Genomic DNA, 13,506 nt, shown 5'->3' with positions numbered 1-13,506 from the left:
CACTCAGTTACACTCCCAGTTACACAATAAATCTTCCGTTTGTTCGATAAAGATTATTTTTATATCCAAAAACCTCCATTTGGTTGGCGCGTATTGTTTAGTAATCCACAGGCTCGTGCAGGTCATGACGGGCAGACGAAAATTCCAAATAGTATCCGTAAAGTTCGTAGAAACATGTCAAACGTTTTTTTATAATCAATCCTCAGGTTGTTTTTACGATAATATTTCAACTGGACCGTAGCTTTTTCAATAGGAGAGAGAGAGAAAATGTCTGCTCCAAGCTGTTGCGCATGCAAAACTCTGGTGACACCAAGCCATCCACTGACGCGATGTGATCGTTCGCGCTCATTTTTCAGAATAAAAGTCTGAAACTATATCTAAAGACTGTTCACACCATGTGGAAGCCATAGGGAAAGGAATCTGGTTGATATCCCTTTAAATGGAGGGAAGGCATGCAATGGAACAGGGAGTTTTCAAAATAAGAGGCACTTCCGGGTTGGATTTTCCTCAGGTTTTCGCCTGCAATATCAGTTCTGTTATACTCATAGACAATATTTTGACAGTTTTGGAAACTTTAGAGTGTTTTCTATGCATATTCTAGCTTCTGGGCCTGAGAAATAGGCAGTTTCATTTGGGTACATTTTTCATCCAAACATCAAAATACTGCCCCCTACACTCAACAGGTTAACAACAAGTTAAGCTTTATTTTGATGTATTGCACTTGTGATTTGATGAAAGTTTAATATTTATAGTAATTTATTTGAATTTGGCGCTCTGCAATTTCACCGGAAGGTGTCGAAATAATTCGCAAGAAGTTACGGTGGACTGGTATAATAATACAGTCCACACTTAAAGGCGATACTATCATTTGTATTTTTAATTCTAGACCATGGGTGGGCAACTCCAGTCCTTGAGGGCCTGATTGGTGTCACTTTTTCTCCATCCCTAGCAAACACAGCTGATTAATCAAATTGAATTCTAAACTGAAGATCATGATTAGGTAATTATTGGAGTCGGGTGTGTTAGCTGGAACTGGGGCAAAACTGTGACACCAATCAGGCACTCAGACTGGAATTGCCCAGCTTTTTTTTGCTTTATTTGTAACTTATTTTGTACATAATGTTTCTGCCACCATATTTTACGGCAAAAAAAAAATATTTCTGGATATTAGGACAGCGATCACTCCTCGGATTAGATTTTTTTCTTCAACAAGCAGGAAGCACAGGATATACTGCGAACACCCAACAAGGCCGTCATCCCCGTTATTGGAAAGAGAGACGCAGGTACAAAGGAAACAGAGTGGGGTGCCTTGTAAGGATCCGGAGAAGGCGAGTGGGAAAGCTTCCGTTACCGTCAATATTACTCGCCAAAGTACAATCATTGGAAAATTCATTAGACGAGGTACGATCACGAATATCCTACCAACGGGACATCAAAAACTGTAGCATCTTATGTCACATGGAATCGTGGCTGAATGATGACATGGACATTCAGCTAGAAGGATATACGCTGCACCGGCTAGATAGAACAGCACTCTCCGGTAAGACGAGGGAGGGGCATATGGTCTGTGCATATTTGTAAACAACAGCTGGTGCACAAAATCTAAGGAAGTGTCTAGATTTTGCTCGCCTGAAGTAGAGTTTCTTACGATAAACTGTAGACCACACTATTTGCAAAGAGAGTTTTCATCTATACTTTTCGTAGCTGTTTATTTACCATCGCAGATGGACACTGGCACTAAGACCGCACTCAGTCAGCTGTATAAGGTAATAAGCAAACAGGAAACCACTCACCCAGAGGTGGCGCTCCTAGTGTCCGGGAACTTTAATGCAGGGAAACTTAAATCCATTTTACCTCATTTCTATCAACATAGGGGAAAGAAATCTAGATCACCTATACTCCACACACAGAGACGCATACAAACCCTCCTCACCCTCCATTTGGTAAATCTGACCACAATTCTATTCTCCTGATTCCTGCTTACAAGCAAACATTAAAGCAAGAAGCACCAGTGACTCTGTCTATAAAAAAGTGGTCAAATGAAGCAGATGCTAAACTACAGGACTGTTTTGCTATCACAGACTGGAATATGTTCCGGGATTCTTCACTGGCTTTATCAATAAGTGCATCGAGGACGTCATCCCCAAAGTGATTGTGCGTACATACCGCAACCAGAAGCCATGGATTACAGGCAACATTCGCACTGAGCTAAAAGGTAGAGCTGCCGCTTTCAAGGTGCGGGACTCTAACCCAGAAGCTTATAAGAAATCCTGCTATGCCCTCTGACGAACCATCAAACAGGCAAAGCTCCAATACAGGGCTAAGATTGAATCGTACTACACCGGCTCCAATGCTCGTCTTATGTGGCAGGGCTTGCAAACTATTACAGACTACAAAGGGAAGCACAGCCGTGAGCTGCCCAGTAACACGAGCCTACCAGACCAGCTAAATCACTTTTATGCTCTCTTCGAGGCAAGCAACACCGAGGCATGCATGAGAGAATCAGCTGTTGCGGACGACTGTGTGATCACGCTCTCCGTAGCCGACATGAGTAAGACCTTTAAACAGGTCAACATTCACAAGGCCGCGGGGCCAGGCGGATTACCAAGTCTTGTCTCAGGGCATGTGCTGACCAACTGGCAGGTGTCTTCACTGACATTTTCAACTTGTCCCTGAATGAGTCTGTAATATCAACACGTTTCAAGCAGACCACCATAGTCGCTGTGCCCAAGAACACAAAGACAACCTGCCTAAATGACTACAGACCCGTAGCACTCAAGTCCGTAGCCATGAAGTGCCTTGAAAGGCTGGTAATGGCTCACATCAACACCATTATCCCAGAAAACCTAGACCCACTCCAATTTGCATACCACCCAAACAGATCCACAGATGATGCAATCTCTATTGCACTCCACACTGCCCTTTCCCACCTGGACAAAAGGAACACCTACTTGAGAATGCTATTCATTGACTACAACTCAGCGTTCAAGACCATAGTACCCTCAAAGCTCATCATTAAGCTAAGGATCCTGTTACTAAACACCTCCCTCTGCAACTGGATCCTGGACTTCCTGACGGGCCGCCCCCAGGTGGTGGGGGTAGGTGGCAACACATCTGCCACGCTGATCCTCAACACGTGGTCCCCTCAGGGCCAGCCTATACGGAGGAGGTCAGAGACCTGGCCGGGTTGTGCCAGAAGAACAACCTATCCCGCAACATAACCAAGACTAAGGAGATGATTGTGGACTACAGGAAAAGGAGGAATGAGCATGCCCTCATTCTCATCAACGGGGCTGTAGTGGAGCAGGTTGAGAGCTTCAAGTTCCTTGGTGTCCATATCACCAACAAACTAGAATGGTCCAAACACACCAGGATAGTCATAAAGAGGGCACAACAAAGCCTATTCCCCCTCAGGAAACTATAAAGATTTGGCATGGGTGCTCAGATCCTCAAAATGTTTTACAGATGTAACATCTGCCTGGTACTGCAACTGCTCGGCCTCCGACCGCAAGGCACTACAGAGGGTAGTGCGTACAGCCCAGTACATCACTGGGGCTAAGCTACCTTCCATCCAGGACCTCAGAGGAAAGCCTTAAAAATTGTCAAAGATCCCACCCTCCCCAGTCAGACTGTTCTCTCTACTACATGGCAAGTGGCAAGTGGTACTGGAGCGCCAAGTCTAGGACCAAAAGGCTCCTCAACAGCTTTTACCCCCAAGCCATAAGACTCCTGAACAGGTAATCAAATGGCTACCCAGACTATTTGCTGTGTGTGTGTGTGTGTGTGTGTCCCAACCCCTCTTTACACTGCTGCTACTCTATGTTTACCATATATGCAGTCACTTTAACCATACCCACATGTACATACTACCTCAATTAGCCGGACTAACTGGTGTCACGCCCTGATCTTTTTCACCTGTTCCTGTTATTGTCTCCACCCCCTCCAGGTGTTGCTTATTTTTCCCAGTGTATTTATCCCTGTGTTTCCGATCTCTCTGTGCCAGTTCGGCTTGTATGTTTAGTCAAATCAACCAGCGTGTTTTTCCCGTACTCCTTTTCCTATTCTCCTTTTTCTAGTCCTCCCGGTTTTGACCCTTGCCTGTTTCTGGACTCTGTACCCGCCTGCCTGACCATTTCTGCCTGCCTTGACCACGAGCCTGTCCCTTTTTGCCTGTCCTCGACAATTCTCTTGCTTACCCCTTTGGATTATTTAACAGTAAGACTCCAACCATCTGCCTCCTGTGTCTGCATCTGGGTCTCGCCTTGATAACCGGTGCCTGTATATAGCCTCGCTACTGTTATAGCCTTGCTACTGTATATTGCCTCACTACTGTTATTATTCACTGTCTTTTTACTGTTGTTTTTTATTTCCTTATCTATTGTTCACCTAATAACTATTTTTTTACTTAAAAAGTAAACAGCTTCGTGCCTGTAAGTATGCATTTCACTGTAAGGTCTACCTACACCTGTTGTATTCGGCGCACGTGACAAATAAACTTTGATTTGAAGACACATTTTTGATGAGTGTTATTCCCCTTTAATTGCTCATCTGGCCCTTTAATTGGCACATTTCCTCACTCGCTACATGCCCATCTATTGTGCTGGTCTAGCGATGGTTCTGTACAGCTGCTTCTCATTTCATGGTAAAGTTTGCAAATAGCAAATAATAGATACAAATTATGCTTACTCATGATATACTTCTGCCAGGTAAGCCTACTTTGCGGTTAATATTTATTTGAGAAGGTTTTGGGGAAAGTATTTCTGTCAACCCACAAGACGGTTAAAACATCAACTGGCTATACACGGAGTGATAGACAAACGGGCGCACCACACAGACCCGACACAAGCAATTTTGCCTGAAAATAATTGGCAGATATTGTCTTAATTTTCTTTTCTTTTTTTACCAATAGTGGCTAACCAGGGGTGGGATAATGTTGCGTTGATTAGCTGGGAGCTTGCGGTGTCTGAGACTTGTGAGATTTGTTTTTGACGAGCTACTCATAGGTGGGCTGCGAACTACTGGTAGCTCGTGATTGACCTGCTGGAAACCCCCCCCATTATTTTAATTCAGGTTTTATTTTTCGTGCTTGGGCTTTAAAACAACATCCATGACGACCATATTTTCCACTAAGTTTCAACCTGCTGTTGAACTTCTTTCTTCAAATTGATCAATCACAGTGAGTTGGGTTAAAGGGATAATAGAGCTCTGAATATCAGGCCATTAGCGACCTGATGGTCATTAGCAAGTTGGGCACTACCAAGCATGTCCAGAGTGCATAAGAGGAGATTTCCGTGACTCAACGATCACGTGGAATTTTACTGCGGTCATGACTCATGACTGCCAGTGTGGCACCCTTACAAAAAAAGATTGCAGTTTTTAAAGTACATTAACTCCAGTCGACTGGTATTTTGGAGGCAGTAATTGCAGAATAACTGCAGTGTACTGCACTGTAACTGCAATTACACTGCAAAATTACTGTAGTAAAAAAAAAAAAGTGTTATTTTGGATGCAGTATTTGCAACATACTGCAGTTATTGTACTGCAGTTATACTGCACTCTGATTGCAATCTTTTTTCATAAGGGCAGTAATACAGTCACAGCAACAGCCTTAGTGGAATGGGATTTTTGGAGTAGAGGACAGCTTTTGGTAAAATAAAATCCTTGCCGGTCTCACTTCCATTCAAGGGGGCTATAGCAAAGTTTTAGCCTTTTGTCTTTAAATGTTCTGAACGCAAGGAATGTATACCTTGCTAGAGTAAGTTAGCTGGCAGCATGTCTAGCTGGCTAAAAACATAGCAGGCTAGCTAACTTTTTTAGCTTCCCACATCCCCATGTGAAATAATCCGATTTATAATATAAAAATATGCCCTGGCAAATATTCGTACTTGGTGTAACCTAAACATTGTCCCAGTTTGACATGCTACTTGTGTATTCATTCCCTTATCATTTAAAAATAGAACGTCATCAGGTTTTGTTCTGGGAGAAAAAGCACATGGCTAGCTAGTTAGCTACAGCAGGTTCTACTATTTCACAATAGCCTGTAATCACTAGTTATTGCTTCTAAACAAAATACCTTTTTGAGTGGATTATTTTTTTGTTTACTGTTTGAACAGTCGCTGAAATTATATTTGGTTATCAATGAAAAATAGTATCCTTTGATGAATAGCCTATAGATAAGATCAATGAACCAAGCGAGAACACTGCCCCTACGATTGCGAAAGGAATGATATGGAGTGTCTCAATTTCCATGTAGTAAAAAATATTGTTGAATGCCGGAGCATATTACAAGGAGCCGCCCCTTTTGTGACGAAAAAGGACATGGCAACACTCAGAATCTTTCGTCTGCGTAGAGCTTGTAGTACATTTTAGTGCACTAACTCCGCTCTCTGTGCTTCTCCTACTCTTCCACCCTCAACTCAACACCCTCCCCTTTTCACATAAGCCAACGAGGACCCCCTGTCAAAGGTATGTCGGACAGACGGTTTATTTGTTTGTTTCCTTCCCACTTTTTGTTTTTCGTCTGTCTCATTTCACCCAGGTCGCCCTCCCAAATACAGCAGCGATCCGAAGCTGGGCAGCCACACCCCGACCTCCCCCTCCAGCTGTCTCACTGCCTCCCCGGCACCCGAGTGGCCCAACACAGGGGGGAGCTTCCCCTTCCATGTCCATCCCCACCACACTCTCCCCCTGCCCAGCCCCAGCTCTGGGGATGTAAGTTGCAGCTGGAGAGAGCACAGCAGTCTGGACTTTCTGGGGCTCTATCCTAACATACTGACTTCACCTACTCTTGTCCCTCCCTTTTTATATTGGTGGTATTGTCCACAGGCTGTTACAAATACTTTAGTGGAGTTGAAATGTCCCAGTACCTCACGTCTAAAGACCTAGACAAGTACAGACATGTTTTTATGGATTTACACCCTACTGTCTGAACCTTCATTTTTGATGCAATCTTACAAAGTGAACAGTTCTCCTCGCCTCAAATTCAGTACTCCCCCGAATCTCAAAAAGGAACAAGTGATACAGCCTGAGTGAAATTGTTACTTTACCTATATTATTTTTAAGTAGGATCAGTTAGATTAGATCTTTTAAATGCCATTAAAATCATACTGCAGTATTAAAGTAGTTTATTACATACTTTAAACTATATTTTTCAAATAGGAAATGCAGAATGGTATTCACAATGGCTTTTAGAATGAGCTTTTCCATTTCAGTGTTGGAATTACACACATTATTTATTTAAGTGTTACCTTTTAAAACAACACAGAAACCGTAATATGATTGGATGATCCTCAAATCAACACACGGCCCCTCTGCCCTGCCTCTGCACACGTGATTGGTCAGGCCTAGACAGGCAGAGAAACTGATTGGTGCAATTCATCCTGACAGGGAGACATCCATGAGGATTTCTGCACTGTGTGCAGACGCAGTGGCCAGTTGCTCATGTGTGACACATGCTCACGTGTCTATCACCTGGACTGCCTGGACCCACCCCTGAAAACCATTCCTAAAGGCATGTGGATCTGTCCCAAATGTCAAGAGCAGGTAAACGCAGCACCCACAATCGAGGGGCTTGGCCCAGCAGTCCAGTGGTTCAGTAGTATAGATCTGAGAATTTGGCTACTCTTTCAAAGTGGATAATCTATTGACATTGGCAGAGACATAGTTTTCCCCTCAGGCTTTCATCAGCTAATCCTTATTTCTAGGCGAAAACATTACAACGATATGACTGTTCCTTCCTTTGAAAGCTTCAACATGATTCAGTATTGTTTTAAGTAATTCTTTCCCATTCATTTTGTTAGTGGAGGATGGCATCTTACACTCCCATCTGATTCATTTTGTTTGTTCTTTGTGACATCTCCAAAGGATGACCACAGCATTGTTCTCTTCCACGTCTAGGTAATGTCGTGACTTTGCAATCACAATTACAACAAAGCTGTGCTCTTCTCTCCAGATTTTGAAAAAAGAAGATTCAATTCAATGGCCAGGAACATTGGCTATTGTTCATTCCTATATCGCCTATAAAGAAGGTAGGAATAGCACACTAAAGACCTTGTGCCTTGACAAACATCAAATGTGTGGCTCCGTTTCAGTCAGCTGAAGCGGTGGTAGATGAGAGTTCCTTCACTGGAATCTCAAACAACCAGATTTTATTTTAAGTCTCACCGTTGTCTGTGTGTTGTTTCTGTTTCCTAAAAGCTAAAGAAGAGGAGAAACAAAAACTAATGAAGTGGAGTGCTGAGCTGAAACTGGAGCGAGAACAGATGGAACAAGGGGTCAACCAACTCAGTAACTCCATAACGGTAAGCTCCATAGTAACCGCAAACCACCTTCATAAGCGAGTTGTTTTCAGATGGATGTACTGAAATAGATGGAAGTATTTGAGATCTTGAATAATAGTGTGGCTTAGGTAATTTACGCAACTACCCCTATTGCTTACCAGGCTTACTCTTAGCTTATGTCATGTTATATCCAGGCTTTTATCACAACCGGCTGTGATTGGGAGTCCCATAGGGAGGCACACAATTGGCCCAGCGTCGTCTGGGTTTGGCCGGTGTAGACTGTCATTGTAAATAAGAATTTGTTCTTAACTGACTTGCCTAGTGAAATAAAGGCTAAATAAAATTTTTAAATGTCATAGAAACACATCCAAAGATACATTTGCACACTGATAACAAATCTAGTTACATAGCAAAATGCTTGCTAATCGGATAAAGTCTTAGTTTGCGGTTACCTTGTTATACTAATACTTTAGCTCATTTATAAAAACGATACATTTATACAAATATCACTGGTAGTGCTATAATTAGAGAGAGTTCAAAAAATTGCCAGAGATGGAGACATCTAGCTTGCTATCTGGCCTGTTAGGAAGCAAATGTGGATCTGTCAGGAACCAACATAATAAATGTAGTTTAGCAGACTCTTTTATCCAAAGCGACTTAGTCATGCGTGCATACATTTTACGTGGGTTCACTGGGAATCGAACATATAGCTTAGACTAGTTCCTGGGAGTCTTAACCTGACTGAAACCAAATGGAGACATTTGACACCAGATGAGGTGCAGTGATGTAAAATATTAAAAATAACAGTTTAAAAATAGAGCCTTGTGGGACTCCACAAGCCATTATTGTATTTTGAAACTGTTCTATACTCTGCGAAATAACGTTGCCATGAGCAGTACCGCAGATATTTCGATAAGCGAGATGCAAGACTTTGCTCTCACACAGTCACAGTATCTGTGCATGTGCACAGGTTCGCTTCACGCTGTTACTGCGTGGTAGCCACGGGACCAAAACAGTGGAGAAGTTGAACCTCGCGCTTCAACGCTCTTAGTTGTTGCGAAAATTTACCCAATTTACCCAAAATTACTTTCTGCATCTGTCATATCACTGAGTCTACCTTTAAGTCACTTAATTTATTGGATTAATTTAAGTGACTTAATTTATTATGTCCATTATTCTGAAATGCCCAACCCTGTTTCCTCCCCTCTAAATAGGAATGCATGGAGACCAAAAACACCATCATGTCTCGACAGAACGAAATGCAAGTTTCGTTGGAGAAGGTCAAACACTTGGTCCGCCTCATTCAGGCTTTCCATTTCAGTCAAACTGTGGAGACCGAGGGTACAGGTGCCTTCACAGAAGACATCACAGAAGACATCAGGGCCAAGGATGCAATTGTCCCAGCTGAAAATGCAGTAGACGCCATCAACACCCATGCTGTAGCAGAAGTCCATATCCAGTCTGTGGATGGGGTAAAGGCCGAGGTCACAGCACTGAACAGCACCAATGTTGAAGCCGGGACGAGGGTTGTTGTAGCTCATGTTGCCACAGACAAGGTAGCAGGAGTCAGTGCTGAGGCTGCTGTAGACATCTGCGTTGAGCCTGCTGCCGAGGTCTACACTGAGACTGCAGTGGGCAGCAGTGTTGAACCTGTGGCTGAGTTTAATAACGCTGAGGAAGTGACGGAAGCCACTGCAGTAGTCGGTGCAGTGAACTTTACAGTGGCCACAAACAATGCTACCACTGACCTTGTGTGTACTGGCATGAGCATGGATGAGAGCTGTACTAACAACACTAACACCATAACTGAGAACAAGGTCACCACCACGAGCAGCACAGAGGAGGTGATAGAAGAGGAACAGGAAGAGAACACAAACATTGACAACAGCAGCACCAACAACAGCAAAACCTCAGAACCTTCCCAGCAATCTTTGCAAGCTCTTCTCGACAGTTTGGACAATAAAGACTAACACTCCATCTCTTGGATTGAAAACCCCCAACATAAAAAAAGAAGACTTTAGCTTTCACTTTTGAAAGGTAACTGAAATTGCCAATCTATATACATACTTGATTCCAATGTATATTCAGACTGTGTAAATAGTAGATCTACAGCCCAAGTCTGAGATTGCTATTGGATGCTGTAGGTTATTATACCGCAAACATGGGTGAAAGGGTGGCTTGTGTACCAGTGTCATGCCAATTTAAGGATAGAAAAGAACAGTAGTAATGGTAAAAGTAAGATAATTTATAACATCACACCAGTGTGTGCCTGCAACAGTTCCCCTCAGAACGCTCATAGGGGTTGTATCTTAGGTTATCTTCTGTTCCTGGGGATGCAGGTTAGAGATGTCTAAAGACTGCGTGCTGAACAGAGACCATGTTTCTACGGCATTAACTGAGAACAAAATAAAACCAAAAGATAAGCGAAACAGCTGAGGGACAGAGCTTTGAAAAAGTGTCAGTATTTGTTAACAGTGGGGAAACATTGAGGTGTTTGATCGTCATTGAAAATCAAATAGGTAAAACAGGAGAGCCTTCAGTTATCCCAATACCTTCCTCCCCTTTCCCCATTCTCACTCTTATATGACCGATAACTATGGACCCATTTACACAAAACCTCAGGCAAAAAAAGAAGAAAGTAAAGCAGCATCCACGTGCTTTGGAAGTATGAGGCAAACTGCTTATAGAGCTGGCTGGTTAGGGCCTTGCTGAGGAAGACCCAGGTAACAAAGACGGTCATCTCAAGATAGAGTGGAGTCAGATCACGGTATCATGGTATCTTAATGTTTTAAAATGATGTAGATCCAGTGCAGTAATTGAGTTAAATTTGTGAGTCAGTGTCAACTGTGAGCACTAAATGTGAAATTGCAATAATATTGCATTGTCAAAAACAAACACGCAAAAATATATCTGTGTGTGTTTCTTTTATAGGATAAGATATTCATTCAGGTCTTCCTAGTCTTCAAAAGTAAGTGCATTTCTGTTGCATAAAACAGTTGTTTGTTAATAAATGTTTTTAACTGGCATAGTTTATGCATTTAATTATCTTTTAAAAGAGGTGACCTTTGCATATTATGAAATGTACGTTTTTGTTTAATTCTGAACTGCCAAAATGCTGTTGTATCCAAATATAGCAGGGACATGTCCACTAACTGTATGGAAAGATAAAGAACTAAATGTATTATTCAATACCATCTTGGGAATTGGCAATCCCTGGTAAATAAGTGCTTATTCAACAATCTCATCAAAATATCTTTCTTTTCTGGAAACTGGAGGGTTTGTTGTTTCAGTCCATTTTGGTGATTAAAGCACAAGCTTGCTGTATAACAAATAAGTGCTGAAAAGCTTTTTTGTATGTTACGTATGGAACAAAACAGATTATGCATTTTGTTTGTTGTCATGTAATTTAGTCCCAACAAAATATTTTTGTATGACCCAACTGATCTTTGAGAGTGAGTCTTAGGCCTTGTCCAGGAGAAATGTTCCCTCTCTCCTACCGCTGGAACATGCTTGGATAAGAGAATTGACCAACAACCCTATCCCCAAAAACTCAATAGATTTGCGCTTCCTCTGGTATTTTCTTTTGTAATGCTCCATCAACATAGTCAGCAAAAAAAGAAACATCCTCTCACTGTCAACTGCGTTTATTTTTAGCAAACTTAACATGTGTAAATATTTGTATGAACATAACAAGATTCAACAACTGAGACATAAACTGCACAAGTTCCACCTACATAATGTGTCCCTGAACAAAGGGGGGGTCAAAATCAAAAGTAACAGTCAGTACCAGCTGCATTCAGTACTACAGTGCATCTCCTCCTCATGGACTGCACCAGATTTGCCCGTTCTTGCTGTGAGATGTTACCCCACCAAGGCACCTGCAAGTTCCCAGACAATTCTGGAGGGAATGGCCCTAGCCCTCACCCTCCGATCCAACAGGTCCCAGACATGCTCAATCGGATTGAGATCAGGGCTCTTTGCTGGCCATGGCAGAACACTGACATTCCTGTCTTGCAGGAAATCACGCACAGAACGAGCAGTATGGCTGGTGGCATTGTCATGCTGGAGGGTTATGTCAGGATGAGCCTGCAGGAAGGGTACCACATGAAGGAGGAGGTTGTCTTCCCTGTAATGCGTTGAGATTGCCTGCAATGACAACAAGCTCAGTCTGATGATGCTGTGACACACCGCCCCAGATCATGATGGACCCTCCACCTCCAAATTTAGGCGTCTCACAGTACGGACATTGCAATGTATTGCCCTGGCCACATCTGCAGTCCTCATGCCTCCTTGCAGCATGCCTAAGGCACGTTCACGCAGATGAGCAGGGACCCTGGATTTTTACTAATTGTCTTTGAAAGACAGGGTCCTGAAAAAGGGACGTTTGTTTTTTTGCTGAGTTTATTTGTCTGTTTTATAATTTGTTGGGCCAATACCCAGGTTTTTAACATTTTTTGACCAAGTCGATCATGAATTTCACCAGACTGTTCATAAACCTTTGGGGTTGGGACCATTCAGAAGATCTGTGAAGGATCTTTTTTGAGCGAGCCTCAGGTCTTCTCAATTGAAAAAAAAAAATAATAATGTTTATGCTATACTGTTGCATTATATAAAGTGCAAAGAGGGCAACATGGAGTTAGGTCTTAAATTATTTACACCCTTGATAAAGATTAGCAAAAATGACTGTAAAATAAATAATTAAAATACTTAGCTATATTGTACACTCAACAAAATGGGGAAATTATATTATTTTATACAATTGCTAATACAATTGCTCAGAAAGATTTTGTTTTAGCAAGTAATCTTTTTTTCTCAAAGGTAGGGGTCAAAATTATTGACACCCCTATTGTCAATAGCATTTTAATACGTCAACTTGTGAGGATAATGTCACTGAGCCTTTTTATAAAATGTTTTATGAGTTGGAGAACACACTTGGAGGGATCTAAAACCATTCGTCCATTCAGAGTCCTTCCAAATCCTCCTGGCAGAGGAAACCAGGTTTTGGCTCAAATGTCCTGATACTGGGTAAAGTTCATGATGCCGTTGACCTTAACAAGCGCCCCAGGACCTGTGGAAGCAAAATAGCTGCATAACATAAAATATTCCCTACCATATTTTATAATAGTCTTTTCTGCTCATGCATTCTAATTTCAACACCAAACCCACCACTGTGTGCAGCCAAAGAGTTATATTTTCATGTCTTTACCCAGTACCAGGACATTTTAGC

At 42.3% G+C, this 13,506-nt stretch overlaps 1 protein-coding gene across 4 annotated transcripts in view; it reads left to right on the top strand.

Annotated features, from left to right (window-relative positions):
* Window positions 1-11,924, top strand: part of LOC109889690 (PHD finger protein 21A-like) — a 111,089-nt gene extending 99,165 nt beyond the window's left edge. For all 4 annotated transcript variants that reach the window (XM_031823215.1, XM_031823214.1, XM_020481304.2 and 1 more), the window contains 5 exons: window positions 6,539-6,711; window positions 7,387-7,542; window positions 7,952-8,027; window positions 8,197-8,300; window positions 9,494-11,924. In XM_031823215.1, coding sequence (XP_031679075.1) covers window positions 6,539-6,711; window positions 7,387-7,542; window positions 7,952-8,027; window positions 8,197-8,300; window positions 9,494-10,249 — 1,265 coding nt within the window. In that variant the 3' untranslated portion in view covers window positions 10,250-11,924. The remainder of the gene's footprint in view (window positions 1-6,538; window positions 6,712-7,386; window positions 7,543-7,951; window positions 8,028-8,196; window positions 8,301-9,493) is intronic.
* The last annotated feature ends 1,582 nt before the right edge of the window (window positions 11,925-13,506 follow it).

The sequence above is a fragment of the Oncorhynchus kisutch genome, linkage group LG4, assembly GCF_002021735.2.
Source record: "Oncorhynchus kisutch isolate 150728-3 linkage group LG4, Okis_V2, whole genome shotgun sequence".
NCBI lineage: Eukaryota > Metazoa > Chordata > Actinopteri > Salmoniformes > Salmonidae > Oncorhynchus > Oncorhynchus kisutch.
This window is presented reverse-complemented; position numbering and strand designations above follow the sequence as displayed.